Below are 21,607 nucleotides of genomic sequence, written 5' to 3' on the forward strand. Positions count from 1 at the left end.
TTATTTCATACTTTAGTGCACTTAATACATTTTAAAATACATTTCTTAAAATTTCACCCACCAATATAGTTGAATGTTGTATATTTTAATGTACCTCACACAAATGATAAACATTTCCTGACTCTATATAAAGTATAAAAGCATACATTCATAAAGGCATGCTTTTGGTGGCACTGCTGCACGATATTGTTCAGTTAATACAATACCATCACTGGATTAATATGCAAAAAAGTAAAAAATGCAGATGGTCTTATAAAGAGTTTCTTATATTTGTTCACCTATTAGAGCAGCAGAAGTGTATTTTAATGCCTTAATATGCATACTGCTGTTTGTCTCTCTAGGTCCTTTGGGAAGAATGGGCAAGTTACAGTGTGTTTTACAAGTACCAGCCCATTAATCTTGTCAGGTAGGATACTGTCTGTTTATCATTTTATGATTTCAGAGGCCAGGAGCATGATGGTTTGAAATCATTGCTGACTGAGAAAGCACTTCTAAACGTATAAAGGTTTATTATTTTTTGTGGGTTGAAACAACCAGGGCTCTAATTTATTATAGTTCTTATATACCACGTAATTGTTCTATATTGTCTGATGACAAAACTACAACTTAGATATACACGTTTTCCTGCAATTTGATCAAATTTGTGTTCATGTAGGATAATATAAAGAAGTTGCAATATATCTGTTTCCATTTTTGCCCTTCATATTTTGTAAATGTCAGACTTGTAGTCCTTTCTGCAAGATTTTTTTTTTTTTTTTAACTCAACATGCTGGTCATAACTACCAATTGGAGCTTGGCAATACATACTGCATGTAGTAGTTTTTAATTACCTTGTGTAATATGTAAACTTCCTTTTATGATTTCCTCAGCCAACAAGTTTACAGAAGCACACTGCAAATTATACTTCTTGTTTTTGAAAACTGAACTCCCATAATATATTGTAATGTATCCATCCATCCAGTTTGCAGCCCGATGAATCCTAACTACAGGGTCACGGGGGTCTGCTGGAGCCAATCCCAGCCAACACAGGGCACAAGACAGGAACAAATCCCGGGCAGGGTGCCAACCCACCGCAGATATTGTAATGTATGCCGTATTTAATTTTTCGCCCTTTTAGTCTACTCTAACTTGGCAGTTTAGACACCAGAAGGTGGAAGAGAAAGGTGTACAGTTTAAGATCACACTGGGATTGGAAAGGATGACACATCCAGTAGAGCAGATAGCCCTGCTGAGTAAACACTTTATTTGTAGTTTCAGATAGTACTTCACACCCACAAGGTAATGTGAAGTACGTAGAGGGTGGTTTCTTCCAGTTAACTTAATTTTATTAGTTGGCAATAAACACTGAAGATGGGTGTTCCCTCTGTCATAATTCAGAAAAGGGTAAGAGAAGAATGAGAGTCTATCACAAGGTCGCAAGGCCTTCTAAAAGCATTTTTAAAAAACCCAGTACTGTCTGCGTCAAAGCAGCAAAACCAAATGTGGAGTCTGACAGGACATGTCCTAAATGAGATGTAGCTTTCAGTAGATTTTAGGAAGTCTAAGCTTATAGTTGTGTGTTGATGTCCAATTTTAAATTGTATTAATTCTTAAGTAGCACAAATTTTTTTTGGAGATTGCCTTTCAATTCATTTTCTTTAAGCCTATGCTGCTTCAGTTTTTTTTTATTATTATTATTATTTTTTGTAATGTTTAGGTGGATTTGGTCAGTTTCACCTTGTGTTCAGTGTTTTTTTTTTCTTTTTTTTGATTACTACATTATTATTTGCATATGATTATAAATTATACTAGGCTAATGTGAGGCCATTGTCTCAGAATGTTGCTTTTACTTAATTGGGTATTAAAAGAACTATTCCCATTTAAAAAAAAATGTTCTCTTTGATAACCCTCCCACACACACACACACACACTTTTTACTGATTTTAAAAGCAATTCAACAAAACTGTCACTATTTATGGTGTATGGCACTGGTCTCCAGTTTCACTCCTGGTATTTGCTCCAACTAATCTCCACATTAGAACCAGTTTATACTGTGAATGAAACAAAATGTTTAATTCTGTTCTTTAAGTAGCATCAAACATCACCCATCACTACCAAATCGAGACCTTCAGAATACAAAGAAATTCTGTTCTTGATAAGCTGTACAATAAAAAGATAAAAAAAAAGCTAAAGATAAAAAGGCGGTACACAGTCACAATGAGGTATTCTGAAGATGTAAGGCCGTTGGTATAAAGGAGTCCCAGTAGCGTTTCTCCACACTAGATGATAATTTGTAGGCTGAAAAATTCTCGATGTTTGTCGGAGAGAGGATGTGTGGCATTATTCATAATGGCACTCGGCTTTGTTTTCATCATCTCCTCCCTTACTACCTGCAGCAAGGGTTTGAAAGTGCATCCCATAACTGAGTCTACCCTTTTAATTAACTGATTTGGTGGGCCTCTCTTGAAATGGTGTTACTGGCCTAGCACGTTACAGTATAGAAGAATGTAGATTATGTATAGGATACCACTACAACAACATTTATTTATACACATTTTCATACAAGTGTTGTAGCTCGAAGTGCTTTACAAGATGAAGAAAGGCAAGTTTATAAAAAATAAAAATAACATTAGGCAATACTAAATAAAAAGGATAAAGTAAGGTCCGATGTCTGGGAGAGCAGAAAAAAAAAACAACAAACACAAAAAAAACTCCAGATGGGCTGGAGGAAAAAAAAACAAAATCTGCAGGGGTTCCAAGGCCACAAGACCACCCAGACCCCACTGGGCATTCTACCTAACATAAATGATCTCAATCAGTCCTCATGACTTTCAGGCTTCATGTGGAAGAATTAGACGATGACGGTCATGTGGACCTCTGGCCCTCAATCCATGAATGTAGGGACTGCACGATGCTTTGATCAGGTGGTGGTGGCGCAGATTGCAACCATAGTAAAAAACAGAAAAAGAACAGCAGAGAAAGTAAGGATTAGTATGGATTGCCCTGATAAATGATAATTCAATGTATATGTAGTTTATCAGGGTTACACTAAAATGTAGCTATGAGCAAGCCAAGTTAAAATAATGGGTTTTTAGCAGTTTTTTAAAGTGCTCCACCATATTAGCCTGGAGAATTTCTATCGATTAAACTATTCCAAATTTTATGTGCATAACAGCAGAAGGCCACCTCACCACTTCATTTAAGTTTAGCTCTTGGAATTCTAAGCAGACACTCATTTGAAGATCTAAGGTTATGATTCGAAGTGTAAGGTGAGAGGCATTCCAAAATATGCTCTATGCACAGTAATGGAGTCTGTTCTGCCTTTTCTTATACAGTTTCTTTATGTTACATGACCAGACCAGCTTGTCATTAATGTGGACCCCCAAATACTTGTAGCAGTGCACCATCTTTACATCCTCTCCCTGAATAGTGGCCGAGCATAAAGGCTCTTTGGTGTGGTGAAAGTCAATAACCAGTACACTGAAGGGGTAAATACACAGACAATAGAAAAGAAGTGGGAGTGTAGCCTGGTTCCATGTGACTATAACGTTTAGAGACGGACACCCTTCAGAATGTGTTTGTATTAGTAGAGTCACATGTACAAAGTAAAGAGAAACTTTTACATGTAACACATCATCAATCTCCAGCACCATGACAAGCAAGAATGAGGTAAATATTTAGGTAAATGTACAGTTAGATGCACAATTTTGAGAGAGTGTTTGTCAGCAGAAGTTTTTCATTTAATTGCACAATTGATTAAAAAGTTAAGTTTCTAAACTTGGGTGGTACTTGAATTTACTTTTGTTTTGCTCTTTTTCTACTTTGTATTAATTTCAAAGTTAAGTGATTGTTATTGGTTTAACTGAGTAGAATGCCATTGTAATGTTCTGGCTTTTGAAAATTAAAAGAAAAAAGCTACCATGCCTCCAAGGATTTAGTTGCTTTATGATTTTAAAGTTCTTTTTATCTTTATCTTGTTCTAGGAAATATTTTGGTGAAAAAATTGGTCTCTACTTTGCCTGGCTTGGAGTTTACACACAAATGCTCATTCCTGCATCGGTGGTGGGGATCATTGTATTTCTCTATGGCTGTGCTACTGTTGATGATGACATACCCAGGTCAGTTATTAAAAGCAATTGCACACTACCTTTATTTAAGCACAACAATACCATCCATAATAGAGGCCGAATTATACATGCTTCAGCTGCAGCACACTCTTATGTTCCAGGGGGTTTTGAAATGTACCCAGTACCCCATGATATGATATCAAAGCGAAAGATGGCTTATGGTACCTATTTTTCTGCTTTTTATTTGATTAAAGTCAAACTAAATCATATCTTTAAAGGTAAAAATGTGTTAATCTACAGTCTTATACCTAGAAAGAGAGAGAAATTACTTATTCCAATTGAGTCCTATTTCTTAATGTAAAAATGACCTTCAAGTACTTCCAGTAAGATTAGGAATGCTTGGTTGCCTTACATAATGCACACAGCTTGGGTACAATGTCTAACTTTGGCTCTGGGTGAGCCCTTGTTAGTTGAACCCTTATGTTTGTTATAGGGAAGTCAACCATTGCTTAACGTTTGGATTTTCCATATTTTATATGTAGCTTGAATATACTGATGTCAAATGTGCACATTACTTACTTGGCACTAACACTATATTGCAATTTTCACAATAAATTATTAAACTTTCATACATAACACAGGCTGAATATTATTCAAATTCTAATAAAAGCTCTGTGTTACATTCCCTTTTGTTGTTTCGGTAATGAAGCTACTTTGCAGCTCAGGGTAGATTTCAGCTTCATGAAGAGAAGAGCTTTGGTCAGTCGGGACAGATGCAAACCTAGCGTACTCAGGAGCTTGCAAACACTATAGCCAACTGTGATAATTACATTATTGTTATTATTACTTTAAATTGCCCTAAAAGGGGAGTTGGAGAGGTGTCTCTAGTTTATCGTGTACCACAATAAATGGTTTGAATACCACCAAGCTTACAAATTCCGAGCTTCAAATTAAGTTTCACTGTAACAGTGTGAAAATCTAAATGACCTGAAAAGCGTGACTTAAAAATGGACCTAACATTTAGTACAGTATCTCAACAGCAGTGCTAACGTTTATTGTACGAGGGGGAGTCAAGAAAAGGTTAGAAAATGGGATTTATTAGAAAATGGAATGAACCTTAAGAAAACTGATAATGTTATTTCTCAATGGAGTCTCCACCCTTCTCGATGCACTTGCACCACCTACCTGGAAGTGTCTGGATTCCAGCAGAATAAAAGGTTTTGTCTTGTCCTCCTAACCACTCGTGCACCCGAGTTATTGTCGAACTCTTCATTCTGAGGGGTACAACAGTCACTAGCACAAGTTACTGTGACTTGCTGGAGACCAATGTGAAGCCTGCTGTTCAAACCAAGCGGTGGGGACTGCTGTCTCAAGGTGTCCTTTTGCTGCAAGACAATGCCCACCCGCCCACACACTGCTAAGAACACCAAAGCTTGTCTGGAGAAACTGAAGTCTGAGGTATTGCCACGTCCTCCTTATTCTCCAGATTTGGCACCGTGTGATTTCCACCTTTTTGGATCATCTTCAATTCAAGACGGATGATGACGTGAAGAAAGCAGTGCATGAGTGGTTGTGAGGACAGGAAGAAACCTTTTATTCTGCTGGAATCCAGGCACTTCCAGGCAGGTGGCACAAGTGCATTGAGAAGGGTGGAGACTACATTGAGAAATGACATCATCAGTTTTGTGAAGGTTTGTTCCATTTTCTAATAAATCCCATTTTCTAACTTTAGCTTGACTCCCCCTTGTATATCATCTCAGGGAGTGTAGAAGCCATGCTTTTTGTTATGCTGCTACCAATGTTGCACTGCTTCCATATTTCATAAGATACTACACTGCAAACCATTGCTGTCTTGCAAATTTCAATACTTTCAAGTGCCACAAATAAGGAAAAAAAATGCACAAAAAATACAATACTTGTAAAGATCTTTTGAATGCAAGATGCTGTAATATTCACTTTTTTCACTACCTCTGCAGGGGTGTCGAACTCCGGGCCTGGAGGGCCGCAGTGGCTACAGGTTTTCATTCTAACCCTTTTCCTAATCAGTGAGCAGTTTTCACTGCTAATTAATTCCTTTTCCCTTCATTTCAATAGCCCGGTTCTTAAGGATTCAGTCCTCTGAATTGATTTATTTCTTAATTAAATGGCAGCCAAACAGAAATGAGACATGAAACAAGCCAACAGATGACCAGCTAAACTGGGATTTCAAACTCCAACCAATTTCACTCCAGACAGATTCTTAATGAGAAGCCGATTCTTGCTGTTAATTAAGCCCGCTATTTAATTCAATGGCTTGTTGCTGCTCCCATTCTGCCACAGCACATATTTCCAGATTTGTCGATTTTTGTCTGTTTTTTCTAAGAACACCGTCAAAATGTTGTGGTGACCTGAGAGATCAACCTTACTGAGACCTTCACCTTTCTTTATTTTCAGATATTGTGTGATGGGCACAGGTGAACTGGTCATATGGTGGCTTGTTTGATGTCTCATTATTGTTTGGCAACTAATTAAGGAAAAAGAGACAATTAAGGGGCCTGAGTCAAGTTAATTAAAACCTAAAGCAAAAGAAGTTAATTAGCAGTAAACACAGCTCACTAATGAAGAAGATGGTTAGAATGAAAACATGCAGTCACTGCGGCCCTCAAGGACCGGAGTCTGACACCTGTGCTCTAGAGTTTAGATTTTATAAAAGTGAGACCACTGCAACAAAGTCTGTGTAATTGACAACACAGGAAAAGAATATTAAATAAAAAAAACTAACTCCAATTGTGCAATTAAGAATTCGTTTGATTCCTCAATGCACAATTTAGGCTGTTCAGGTTTATGAGGTAGGCAGCACAATGGCTCCAGATTTTGACTGTTAAGTATTCACTTCATCAGTGAATTCTTGCCATAAAAATACCTCTGTCCATAGTCTGAATGCTTGCTTTATTATTTCTTTGGCCAAACTTTAAACTTTGAGGTAAACAGAGGCTTTACTGGTAGCACATTGCTAAGCACGTCTGTTCACTGCCTGTGTGGCGTCTGTGTGTAAGTGTATCACATGGACGACTGGCGTTTGTTTCTGCTGTCAGGATAGGACACAAAGTGGAGCGCTTGATGGACCGAGTTATGAAACTTAACAAAGCAATATACTGATTTAGCCCCTAGTTATACTTCCATAGAAGCATTTACTCCCTAGCCTTTTCATTAATATGTTGCAGCTGTATTGATTTGCATTTGAAGAAGCAAGTGATTATAACTGGTGGTTCTGTACTTTTTTTTTTTTTTTTTTTGAAACAGAGCTTAGACTGGATGCACAGAAGAAGCATCAGAGCAGTAGAATATAGTTCTGTGAACCTTGAAACACAAAATCAAACCAGGCTTATTAATTAAGGTACAAAAGTGAATCTGATTCATATTAAGGTCACGTCACATTACGGCTTTTCCTGCATTTTTCAGTTGTAGATTTCATTTTCCTAATCTTAGTGAGTTGGAGGCAGTCACAGTGTTCTCCCACGACCTACAGTCATGTAGTCCGACATACACCGTGACTCAGTCCAACCAGTTTGAGACTTACCCCAACAAAATGAAACTTAAGTCATGGGAGCAGGCTCTGTATGCATGACAAATGACAACCAATCAGCTCCTACCCAGAAGTGCAGTACGTATAATGCAGCAACGAGGAATAAGAAATGTATAGCCCTCACAAACAGAGGAGAGGCCTCTCTCTCTGATGTTGTGTGTTTTTTGTGCCATAACGGAATAGAGAAAACAAAAACAGGGCACGATTGCAGCTGAACTTGCCATACCTGTAATCCCTTTGTGGAGCGCTGGCTTTGTCAGGCACTATGTTATTGGCTATCAGAAAAAGGGGCGGGCACAGAGTTCCTTTGGAAGACTGACAATGTGCTGGAAAGTTCTCCTTTGAGTCGCATAGTCTGTAATACACAGCAGTTTCTAGATGTCTAAATTGATCCACTCCAGCAATGAAATTGGCTACCTCAGTCATAAAAGCTGACATCCCCTCTGATTAGAAGTTGTGTAATGTGACTTTGGCTTTACTCTGACCTCATACTAGGAGACAAAGGAAGTCTGATTTACATGATTACTTCCAAAAAAAGAAACAGATTCACCTCTGCATAAGAGTGTGTCTGACAAGAAAATATGTGTGCAGTTAAGGGAATGGAGTAGTTAGTGTAAACAATTGCATATTTTGTTAGGAAAGGTATCTGCTAGACTTCGTCCAAGTATGTAATATGCTCAACACAAAAATACCGGCTAGTTTTATTGGGAAAAAAAAAGACAATTTTTATCCATAATGGTTTGAACTCCCATACAATTATCTGATGGATATTTAAGATTGCATTATGGAAGTTTCCATCCTGCCTACCAGTTTTGCACAACTTATTGAATTTCACTGTTCATCTATAGTTGATGTACTTGTATTACATGATTGTATTTTGTCAGTTACATATTTATATTTGGTATTTTTTTTTCTTTTGTCATCCATCCATTTTCCAACCCGCTGAATCCAAACACAGGGTCACGGGAGTCTGCTGGAGCCAATCCCAGCCAACACAGGGCACAAGCAGGAACTAATCCTGGGCAGGGTGCCAACCCACCGCAGTTCTTTTGTCATTGCTTTATTTATTGATTTGGTCTGCTATATTGTTGTACCTTTTTAATTGTATTATCAATGTATGTTTACGCATCAGTGGGACTATCAACAAATGCCTATTGTGCCTTAACTGACTTTAATCTTCTTGGCCTGCGAAGCATATTCTTATCGACTTAGAACTGTTTTTAATATTTCCTTCCGTATTTTTTTCAAAATATGGCCTCTTAGATAGAGAAAACTTGTAGCTTGTCTTCCCATCCCATGCGGTCTTGCTAAAGCCTGAGAATTTGACAACGTGGCAAAAAAGAAATCAAGTCGTTGGCTCAATCACAAGCCTGATGTCTAAGCCAGGTTGCTCTAACGTTCGCGACTGCTCACTCTCAATGCACAGCACAGTTGCCAACTGGTAAACTGCTGGTGTGTCTGCCAAGTTTTTGGAGGCTGCTGACACTCTGAAGGATTGATATTGACACTGTCACTTCAGGGGGTCACATTCCTGTTTGTGCACTGTTTACTCCTTTGATATCACATTTTTTATTATTCTTTATTAATATCTTGGTGGCGTGTTAGATTTTTAAGTTGTTACCCAGTTACGGTTCAGCGTTGGGTAAGAGAACACACGCTTAAAATTGATGAAATAACATTTATAGGCATGCAACATCTTTAAACAACATAATAGGCAAAACCATTCTAACTTGTTTCCACTCCTTTTGGAAATATTTGTCTTGGGAAGACCAAATAATTTTGCCAATATCATATACAAGGCTCTATTTTGTCATTTAAAAGTTAATACTACAGAGCCAAGTAAAGCAAGAAGAAATCCTAATGAATGCGTAATTGGTTATAGAATTATAATCTCACATGCAACAAGTGAATGCTTGGCAGTTTGTTGAAAATGTGCCTGACGGACCTCCCTTGCTGAATACTCTCCCCTTGGGTTATAGGAGTTCATTCGTAATCCATTTCACCTTTATGCTGTTTTTTGACAATATTGTCTTTAAGCGTTCATCTATTACCATTTGTGTTCATAAGAATTATTTATGAATACTTTAAACTCCCTTGTCCAGCGCTTCCTTACTCAGTTGTGTAACAAAATCCCCACATATGATAAACCATTCGATTTATCTTCAGGCGTTGTTATTTAATTTGAGCTTTTTAGGGTTCCCCTTTTTTTTTTTTTTTGGCCCTTTAAGACCTGAAAAATCCTCATTTGTTTAGGCTATTTTTGACCATATTTTGCACAGGAAACTACACCCTTATGATAAAGAGTAAACCAATAAGTGATTTACCCAAAATGATCAGAAGGACTTGAAGTTATGCATACCTCCTCAACCAACCCCAGAGGTTCACCACCTAAAGATATAACGGGGGTCAATGTTACTCCTTTTCACAAAAATTTGACGAAAATACAGTGGAACCTCGGTTTGCAAGCATAATTCGTTCCGGAAACGTGCTTGTAATCCAAAGCACTCGTATATCAAAACGAATTTCCTAATAAGAAATAATGGAAACTCAGATAATTCGTTTCACAATCCACAAATTTAATATATAAATATGGTTAATATAAAGTAAAAGTACATAAAACAAATTAACCTGCACTTTACCTTTGAAAAGAATCGTGGCTGGTGTGAGGGAGACGAGAGAGAGGAGAGGAAGAGGAGGGTTATTGTGTAGGATGACTTTTACTCTAACTAACGGAGTCACTGCTATCAGTTGGCTCACTGGAATCTTTTTCTTTTTTTGTGACTTTAACAAGGCAACCTATCCAATGACAGTTGCTTTTGCTTGAAGAGTCACTACACTTGGAAACAAAATAAAAAAATGCTTTACACACTTTAAGGTTTCTAAGCTCTTGGGATTCCCCCCAATGGGACAACATGCAAGCGTCCCGAAGCAACCACAGGCTCCCAGCTCTGTAGCAGTTCGCAGTAAACGTGAATCAGAAAAGATTGCGGTCAAGCACTAAGTGCCTGCCATCAATGGGTGATGCAAGGAAGATTATAAATGCGCAGGGCACAGTATTACTTGGCCACTAACCTATTCATAACCCTGCCTGACTGCTGTGTCTGCGTATAAGAGAGTGGCAGATCCTGCTACAATAAATAACTACGTTGTTCCTGTTTCACACTGAATAAAAGCTGGCGTTGCTAAAGTACTGAGACTCTGCTTCGTGTTTTGGGGTGCATGACAGGGACTTGCACGTTACAGCACACACACACACGTGGTCACCATGCTATAGTAAACAGCATACGCTTATACAGATGTTGGCTATATGAGTGAGGCACGCCAACTGAGAATGAGCATGGGAGACGATTACCCACAATCCCCACGTAACGCTTGCAGGACAAAGCGTATACGTACTACTTGGATTGCAAGACAACGCTCGTTTATCAAGTTAAAATGTATTAATTTACACTCACAAACCAAGTTACTCGCAATCCAAGGTTTTACTGTATAGGCTTGGGGAGTATTGTTTTATGCCATTTTACAGATTGATGATCACAAATGTTATTTTGATTCTTTATCAGGAAGTTCTAGCCCTGCAAAGGGCCACTCCCAGATGTTTAAAAATGACAAATTTCAAACATAAGCATCATGGGGTATCTTTTTAGACTATTTCAGTGTAATTGATTATGAATATGATATTTGTGATTCTTTACTAGGGATCTAGCCCTCTGTGGACCTCTGTCAGAGAGTGAAAAATGACAAATTTTACAATCAAGAATATCTAGACTTTACACATTTTCAGTGAAGTACAAATTTATACCTTTCAAATACTGAGGAGATCGTTCCTCCCCCAAACTATGCGACTCTTCAATTCCACCTGGGGGGGTAAACGTTAACATTATTCAAAGTTATTGTCTTTTTTTTACCTGCATTTTTATTACTCTTTAATATTGTTTTTGTATTAGTATGCTGCTGCTGGAGTATGTGAATTTCCCCTTGGGATTAAGTTTATCGATCGATCGATCACAACTATTCTTGTTTGTTATGTACTTCTAATCAACTTGCCAACAGGATTGGCACCCCAGCCACCGTAAAAAACCTCACACTATTGCAGTGTGGTGCTGAGGTGTCACCCGCTGCACTCGGGTCCCAGTCCAGGTGGTACGTCAAGTGGTGGGTGCGGCAAACGCGATATCAGCGCATGTTCCCAATTGCTGTCTCTACCTCATGAAGAAAATCATTACATTTCTTATGAAGACCTTGAATTAGGGTGGGTTACGCTGATTCAGACTTTTTATCTCCTCAATTCATTACAACTTATCTCATCATTATCCATCAGTGCTGAGCTACATTGTTTTTTTCCAAGAAAGAGATGGCTTCTCCTTCTACAATACCTTGAAGGTGTTGATTCTTAAACCAATGATACACAAACAGTATCCTACGCTAGAATCAACAATTATCTAGGATTTGAAATACCACCTTTGTAACATTTTTGTGTATAGTGCCATCATGTGATACATGAAAAGTATTGTAACGGATAATCAAAAAAATGAGTAAATTAAAATTTTAGTAAAAATAAATTTTGATGTAATAAAATACTTATCAATGGCTATTCAATCCAAAGTGTGTAAGTGCATTAAAATGCATTAACTAAACTGCAACAAAATGAGAAAGAAGAATCTCCTAATCTGTGCTCTATTGGTGTAATTGCATAGTTAGGAAGTGCGTGTTTTGCACTGGACAATTAATTCCCATCATTATTTTATTGCTAGCAGGGCTGTCTTCAACATTTGCTTCTCCCTAGATTTGAATTTTAGCTCATTCTCTGCCTTTACGTTAAGAGTTTACATTTTTCTCCTCACATTAATAAGAATTTTTCTTTTGGTACTCATGTTTTACTTTCATTTTTCACAGACATACAGTTTAATAATTACATTTATATAGCACTTTTCTAACCTACTCAAAGTACTTACCATAGACAGAGTACATGAAAAGATGCCTGATGTTTGAGTGAGACTCTGCCCTACAAAGAACTTGTACCATATCCAGTGCTTGCTCCTGTCATGTGTACAGTACAGTATCACTGGGACATGTTGTGATGTGCTCCACTGGAAGCGATCAATGAATGCACTTTGGTATCGTACGGCATTATCTAGATTACTTTTTAAGGAGTACAATTAACATCTCCTTGTGAGGACACACATGGTAAACTGACTCTGCTGCCTTTCTTGTGCTAGGTACAGTAATTATTCTTTCCCGTCACTGAAGTCAATAAATTTACGCTGTAATTTTCGTCTAGTGGAGAACATGGGAAAAGGTCTTGTGGTGCTTTGTGCTGGCTGCAGGTCATGAATGACGGGATGTGTGTGTGTGTGTGTGTGTGTGTGGGTGTGTGTGTGTGCAAGCTAGAGACTGCCATGGGTTTTATTTATTGTAAGGTGAATTTGATTAGCGTGACAGGAATGACAGAATGACTTTAAAAACTAAAATTATTAAAGGGGATCTAATAAGTGTCACTAGTTTGGTGCGATATTGTAATGGATTTGCCAGGGCTATTTTTGTAGACAAGGTTGTGAATTGCCTCATCCTTTGTGACACAAGTATTTTACTTTAAATTGTAATGAAAGTAACATATTCTTAAAGTATCTAGTATTGCATGAATTCTAATGAACCCCTTTGATTACTTGATGACACTGCGGCATGTACAGTATATCAGATGCTTTGTGCAGAATAGTGGAGGACAAAATGGAAGGAGAGAGAGTTTCTAGATTAAAAGAATTCTAGGGTGATCCACTTAAATAGCATCTACTTATACTCTTCAAGTGTTAGTTAAATGAATTTGACAGATTTTTTTGTTCTTTCATCTTTAAAAGACTACCCGCAGGGTTTTTTTGCAGTTACAGTTGCATTTTAGCATCAAGAGCCAGTGAGGCACAGCCCCACCAGAAGAGATCTCAGTAATTTAATTTATTATTAAAATGTTTATAACAACCCCCAGCTTTGTCATCTTAAGCATTTTTTCCAGTTTTCTATCATATGCTCAAAGGAACTGCTTATCTAAGCAAATGTTATTTCTTGTAATATGTGATACTGCACTTATGCCGGGACTTGCAAACCATTTTCTGACTGAGGGACTGGACCAGTCGGCCTTGTGGTGTCCAACCTGAACTTTGTAGTTTAGCTTGTCACAAGAAATGACTGGAGACATCAAAAAGGTTTGGGGCAGCCACTCATATATTATTCCCTGGCTGCAAATTGGGTTTTAAGCAAATACGATGTGTACAGGTTCGAGTCCAAGACAGAACTGATTCTCTGGCACAAAGATGGCAGCTTTAAAGGGGAGTTAAGGAAATGACATCATCATAGGAGCCGGAACTGGAAGTGATGTCATAGATACTAGGACCAGAAGTGATGTCCTCGTTGGGTTTGGGACCGGAAGCGACATCATCGGGGCCAGGCAGAATTTCCCATAACTGGTCTGCAGAGAAGTGAGAGGAAGAGTTAGTGCCCTCCACCATCCCTTGTTCTCATTCAGGCCCTTTAACAGCCTCCCATGTTGCACGTGTGTGACAAGCTATAGTTCCAAATTATGGCCTACTTAAAATAAGAGTTTCCTGTTGTGTGTGGATTGTTACATTTTTTTTCTTATTTATTCTATTCTCACATTTCCACTTCCGGTTCAGGCTTTTACTAGTTGTGGCTCTGCAGCACATGCCTTTCAAAAGGGTATGAAAAGTCCGGTACCATTTGCTCCTATGGTATTGAGGGGGTAGGGTTGGGTTAAAAGACATCAGTTTCAGGAAGGCATCATTCATAAGACATTGCAGCACATATTGATTTTCACCAAAAACTAAGGAGGACTATGCTAAGTTTGAAAAGATCACCAAGAAAGCCTATGTGTGTGTGTGTGTGTGCTCCTTCCACCAACAGTATTATGCTTCTGTTTCAAAGAAGAGCAGAACCCTGGTGTGGAAAAAACCATGAATGTAGAAAATGTTTTCTTGTTTGTTTGTTTTTTAATTTGTTTTTGCTTTCACTTTCCTGATAATGAAAAGCAAACACCTAGCTGCACAGTAGGTGGTGTAGCGACCAGATGTATAGTGTATGTAATCTGAATATTCCTTCCATTTTGTTGTGGCTTGTTCTTTTTCACCTCAAAGCCACTCAATTCTAAACCCATGATGTTGTAGTTTTAGTTTGGGCGGTTCATAGCCAATATTGCAACTAGCATTTAAATCTGGTATGACTGTATTTTGTCAGATGATAACAATGTCGGAGGGCATTACAATGAACTGATGCCAGTCGAGACAGACCAGGTACCATGCGTCTATCTGATGTTTTTGGATGCAAACGATGTGTGAATTTGCATGTTTTGCAACTCATTAATAATAGATGTACTGATGTTGTTAGTTAGGTAAGTTCATATTTACATTAGTGACGTCTGCCCACATAAAAGAAAATTCTGGTATATCCTCACCAGGCTTTCCTGACAAAACACAGAGCATGGGCATCTAGGCAAATTGCAAGATTTTTTAATGGAGATAAGCACATGTGTAATTTTACACCAACTAAATGATAATTTTTGTTAATCACTTTTTTCCTAGTTGCTAAAAGTTTTTACTATATTGCCTTTTTTATTATTAATGAGCAGTAAACTTTTTTGACATTGGTTGGTTTTGAGCCTCCTCAATTAAAACTCTGGCCAAGCATATGCCCAGAACTACCAGTGACACAATGGTAAACACATCCAATCTTGAGAGAATAGAGCCTTCATCTCCACTTAATCCTGAAACTGGAAAAAGCCGTCTCAAAAAAAAAAAGGAGGTGTGGGTGGACTATATTGAAATTTATGGAGAGGAGCTGCAAACCTTGCTGGAACTTGGAGTCATGGCGTTTAGTTTGTATCTACAGATGTGATGATTGTATTTCGTACCTTCTGTAGTTTTAACATTTCACAAATGAAGTTCACTAAATTGATGTACAAGTCTACACTCATGAGAATAAGAAAACTGTGCAAAAATTATTAACATTTATTTTTAATCTTGTTGATTTTTGGCTTCCAGGGTGCTTGCTTCTGTTCTTGAAAAGCTGTATGCCTGAGTTTTAGAAGCAACAGAAAACCAATCAGTCCTTCAGGCTCATTCAGTTAGCGAACAGCTAGGTTGTCCCAAATAACTCTTTCAAATAAAATTTAGAAGTTATCAGGTTTTCCAGTTCAAATGCATAAAATGTTAGTTTGTTTCAAATTCATATAACCATTTGTATGAGGAATGTCATCCTGGATTCAGTCATAATTACTCTTCCCTTTAATTGTCACCAATAATTCTGATGCATCTGCTTTATTGAGGGTATCTTTAAGATTCTGCAACACCCAGATTTGGTTCCAAGTAGTCCTGTATGCTCAAGAGGTTTACCTCATGGAGACTCAGTATGCCCTTTAGACCTCGGTGTATTTGGTTGGTACTATGGTTTATTTGTTTTGTTCTAGTGTGGTGACTAGAATTGCATACAGTACTCAAATAGCTGCCTTACTAGCACATCACAGTCTGACAATAATATATCTTGACTCTAAAAATCAAATATTTCCTTTACTGTTTCTGCACACGGTCTGAACCCTTAATGCCAACGGAGCATTTGCTTCATGTAGGTCAGCGTATTTTTTTTTTAAACACATGCAGCACTTTAACTTCCATTTACGAATGTTTGCCTAGTTATAAAGGTTAACCAAATTTTTATTTATTTATTTATTTATTTTTATTTTTTTCCTCTTTAGTGTTTTGGAGTCATCTGCAAATTCCACAAATTCACTATGTATATCAGAATCCTTGCCATTAATTTAAATCATAAAAAATAACAGTCAAAGGACTCCTCTCTGAGAGGCTCCACTGATGAGCTCATCCCCTCATTAGACTCTTGGTATTCTTTGTCATTGGTTTGTTACCCTGCTTGAAATCCAGTTTCATATTTTGTTCATCTTACTTCTCTTCCTAAGGAATTCTCACGTCATGAAATAAAATTCTGGAATAGTTCACCATATTGGAGTTATTTTACCATCTCTTATATTACACCTTTCTATACATAAATACAGTGAGTAGATGTTGGAAGTGTATAACTGTTCCTACCTATTATGGAGCCTGTACCTCTACTCCACTTATCTGGGAAAGTCTCTTTGATAAATGTAAATGATGATCTCTTTTTTTTATTGTCTCTTCTTTCACCCTCTACAGCATGGAGATGTGTGATGAAAGGAACAACATTACAATGTGTCCTCTGTGTGACAAAACCTGCAGCTACTGGAAACTTAGCACAGCTTGTGCGACAGCTCGTGCTAGCCACCTCTTTGACAACCCAGCAACGGTTTTCTTTTCCATCTTCATGGCATTGTGGGGTAAGCCAGTTTTCATTCAAAGCATATATTAGCTGCAGAGGAAGTCCAGAAATATCCTGTGTTGTTAATTCAGGTAGTGGGGCAACTTAGCAGAATTTGACTTTGGTATTTATGTAACTGAGGGTGTTGTGTGCGATGGAAAGCTTTACGGTACACCATAAATGTCGCTTTATTTATCTAAGACTTTTAGTTTTGTAGTGTTAATTAAAATGATATACTGCTAATGCCATAAAACCTTTAGGATTTCTGTGTCAATAATATGCTTCTAAGCTTGATCATACTTACTGGTAGCGAAAGTTAAATATTAATATTCATGCTTTAGACATATGCAATGGAAAGGGTTTTGTCACTTTTAGAAGTGCATGGATATTTTATCAAAGACTGAATATTCATGTAGACAGATGTGTGACAAAGTTAGTATATTATCTGTCGCTTCTATTTAATACAGTAGCCTTAAAGCAGACAGTGCTGTTGGGGATAGATCACTTTCTCCTGTTTTATAGAATCTACATTAATTGTCTAGAAGATGAGACTGTGTTTGAAGAATAAAAGATTACCTATATAAACATAATACTAAAGTGTTGTACCACGTTACCATTATGGATGCAATGAGAAGTCAAGCAAAATGACACCTTTTATTGGCTAACTCAACAGATTGCAATATGCAAGCTTTCGAGACAACCAAGGTCCCTTCTTCAGGCAAGGTGTCATTTTGCTTAGTTTCCCATTGTACGTATAAACATGGATATAAAAATCAAACAAATAAAACCTGCAGATTTCTGCTTTTATTATAAAACTATTACAATCTCAGAAATGGTTTAGGTTAGTGTTGGGTTAATATGGAATTTTGTTGAATATGACTGAAATATGTGATCTTCTAGAGGTTTAGTGCAACATCCCAAAACACCTGAAGGCATCCGTTCTTCCATCTATCAACCAATTTATTTTCGTAACTTAGTATACTGCTCTACTGTACAGGCTACCCTAGCACAACTGCTTCATATTAGAAAAACAAAACCTAAAAAATATACCAGTCCATTGAAAAATACTCCTGCATGCAGTAACATTTTGACAATTTCAAGTTAAGCTAGTATGTGCTTGTGGGAAAACTCCTGTGCACACAACAGAAATACTGTATGTAAACTCCATATGGACCCTGACCTGGCCACTAACTGAACCCTACTACCTGGAGCAGTAACCAGTGCGCTTTATTGATTCCTAAAATGTATGTCACTTGACACCAGTCAGCTACAGAGGGTTGCTGGTACAATTTCAGTATACCAAAATATGTTATATGTTTTGTGTAAATTCAAACATAATGGAAACACTTATTAACTGTGACCAGGACAGTTTTATATCCTGTATAATTTTTATATTGGAAAAAAATTTGAGAAAATTTGGTAGGTTTGTTTAAAATGTTTTTCAAATTTGAGTTCAGTAAATGAATCTGTGTTTTCATGTAATTGATCTGTTATTTATTTATTTTTTAATATAAATAGACTTGTGACATCTCAGTCACTGCACATTTTACAACACGTTCATTTATAATCTATCAAGAACATTTTTTCCAGTAGCAGAAATTGTACTGTGTACTCTGTCAATGGCTCCCAGCAGTAGACAAAATGAAGTGCGGTTCTGTTACCCAAGTGAGCATTCAGGTGTAATGAATACAGTCTTTTTGTCTTAATAATACAGCCTAGATCAGATTACTATTATGAGTTTGTAAAATTTCCTCTAATGCTAAACCGGTGTCTGTTTTCGTTGTGATGACAGTACGTCTGCTTGCATGCTGTCAGACAAAGCAGCCTTGTAATATAAACCAAGAGTTAAATGAAAGCAACACTTAAGAGGGATGAGATCAGCCACAAAGCGAAATGACATGTAATGCGTTTATTTACTTTGCAACGAGAACTTGGTTGTGGTCCTAAAAGACCCTGAGTTTTGCTTAACAGAGGTACAACTTTTTATTGTCCTCTTTCTAAAATCAAGAATACAATTGTGGTAAATGTTTATTTATATTGTGTCCACTATGGGGTGTAACAGCACCCCAAACCTCAGTCACAGCTGCCATGACACAAATCCCGGGTTCAAATACAGGGTTTTATTATCACAAGTACCTTAGAAAGACTTTAAAAGGGATTTCAATGACAAGTATTCTACTGCCCTCTCTGTTCCCTCTCTTTCAACTCCTCCAGGTGAGATTTGTCCTTCTTCCACCCGACTCCAACTTCCCTGGATGAGGTCAAGTGGCTTCTTTCATGCCAGACCTGGGAATAGCTCTGGTGCAAAGCTCTGGTGCAAAGCACTTCAGAGTCAAACAGAAGTCCCCAAAAGTAGCACTCGCGAATCCCAGCAGCTCTCACAGAACCCAACAGGGCTGCCCCTTCTGACAACAGGTCCCAGCATGTGGAACATGGAAATCCTAACCCAGGGATGCTGCCATCTAGCTTATCAGGGGAGACCATAGCCATGTACCATTGTCTCCCCCATCCTACCATTGTGTTGACCACCTGGCTTGGTAAATGTCCCTACTCCATGGCAATGCACTTTTCATATTGATGGCATCTCCTGATAAGCTTCTGGAGAGAACGTAAAAAATGTTCCGTTCAGGTAATAATAGACCAGTGCCAATCCTGTACAGGGTTGCCAGGCCATGGGCATCGTCCATCACAATATAGAGTCACTGATGTTATTAATTCATTATAAGCTTGAATAGTACCATGAGTACTGTGTGTGTGTGTGTGTGTGTGTGTGTGTGTGTGTGTGTATGTATGTGTATGTATGTATTTATATATGTATGTGTATGTATGTACATATATTATAATTATATTTTATAAAATTCCACCTAACTGCCTTTTGGGATGCTAAAACGTTCTCTCCAAGTGTCGTACACGTTTCTGAACACATGAAGAAGATGGAGGGAATTGTATTTAACTTCTAAAAGTGAATAGACCGATATTTTAGTTTGTAAAATTAAAAAGATTTTAGAATTCTAGTGTGATTTTACTCTTCATCAACTCCACCCAGTACTGCCTTACTGAGAAATATGCAAGTATTTTGTTTTAATTGATGAAACATGTATTGCTCAACGAGTGTTTTCCCTCACTTACTAAATAATACATTTACTGTATATGGAGTGATTTGTGATAGACGAGTACCAGCTAGAGCGAAAGGGAAGGTCTACTGAATGGTAGTGAGACCAGCTATGTTATATGGGTTGGAGACGGTGGCACTGACAGGAAAGACAGAAGACAGAGCTGGAGGTGGCAAAGTTAAAGATGCTAAGATTTGCACTGGTTGTGATGAGGATGGACAGGATTAGAAATGAGTACATTAGAGGGTCAGCTCAAGTTGGACAGTTGGGAGACAAAGTCAGAGAGGCGAGATTGCATTGGTTTGGACATGTGCAGAGGAGAGATGCTGGTATATTGGGAGAAGGATGCTAAGGATAGAGCTGCCTGGCAAGAGAGAAAGAGGAAGGCCTAAGAGAAGGTTTATGAATGTGGTGAGAGAGGACATGCAGGTGATGGGTGTAACAGAACAAGATGCAGAGGACAGAAAGATATGGAAGAAGATGATCTGCTGTGGCAACCCCTAACGGGAGCAGTTGAAAGAAGACCACGACTAAATAATATACTGTATTTATATAGCAAATTTCATGCTTTGCATGCAACTCAAAGTTCTTTAATGCTCAAAAATATGCATTTTACAGTTTGTGCATATATATGATCACACTTTAGTTATCCATTATAAAACGTTTTTATATTTTATATTATAAACAAATGAGCCTGGTAGACTGAAGTGACTACTTTCGTTTTTAGTCCCTAAGCTTTTTTTTATTAACAATAATAATAAACAATAAAAAAGACTTGAAATATGTTAATGCAATTTTATATTGTTTAATATAATGTTAAAATAGATTTTAAATTGTTTTACGGCATGCAGCCTTTTAATACTATAGCTCCTTGCGGTACAATGGATACCTCAACTAAATATTTCTGTATGCATTGTGTTTGTGTCCATGTACACAATACATACTGGTAAGATACTGAATGCTTATGAAATAATAATAAACCTAAAAATAAGGTAAATAAAGAGTACAGAATAACTTAAATTACTTAATTACCTATTTGTTCTACAAGTGATGACGTGACAGACATCAGTTTATTATTTTTCCAATGGCTATGGACAGATAGCAACAGAGGAGAAGAAAACAAAAAAATCCAGGAAGACTGAATCCTGGAGAAGTCTTCAGTATTTCAAAAATATTGAGCTTTGTTGACCTTGGCCAGATTGTCACGCATCCCCTCCTGGGCATTCTACATTACATTTGAATGATCCAACATTTATTACGAAAGAGGTCTTTAATGTTATAACCAAGTAAAAAATCATTGATGAAAAAGTGAAATGCATTCTCCACTGACTAGTGATGAAACACTTATGCCACTCATCATTGTGCAGATATTAGATACTAATGCAAAGATGAGGTTACATGTTTTAATTATAATTACTCTGGTTTAAAAGGACAGTATAAAATAAATATTAGTAAAAGTTTAACAGTCCTTGGAAAATGCATAATGTTTGAACATGTCTAGTTGGTCGTTTTTCAAATAATACACCTTTAGT

At 37.5% G+C, this 21,607-nt stretch overlaps 1 protein-coding gene across 41 annotated transcripts in view; it reads left to right on the forward strand.

Annotated features, from left to right (window-relative positions):
- ano1a (anoctamin 1, calcium activated chloride channel a) overlaps positions 1–21,607 on the forward strand; it is a 380,680-nt gene that overhangs the window by 157,118 nt on the left and 201,955 nt on the right. For 26 of the 41 annotated variants that reach the window (XM_051923706.1, XM_051923669.1, XM_051923693.1 and 23 more), the window contains 3 exons: positions 342–406; positions 3,963–4,097; positions 16,821–16,981. The exons of 13 other annotated variants lie outside the window; for them this stretch is intronic. In XM_051923706.1, the coding sequence (XP_051779666.1) occupies positions 342–406; positions 3,963–4,097; positions 16,821–16,981 (361 nt within the window). The remainder of the gene's footprint in view (positions 1–341; positions 407–3,962; positions 4,098–16,820; positions 16,982–21,607) is intronic. 2 more of the 41 variants (XM_051923671.1, XM_051923681.1) reach the window with 2 other exon arrangements.

Source organism: Erpetoichthys calabaricus, chromosome 2 (assembly GCF_900747795.2).
Source record: "Erpetoichthys calabaricus chromosome 2, fErpCal1.3, whole genome shotgun sequence".
Taxonomy (NCBI): Eukaryota; Metazoa; Chordata; class Cladistia; order Polypteriformes; family Polypteridae; genus Erpetoichthys; species Erpetoichthys calabaricus.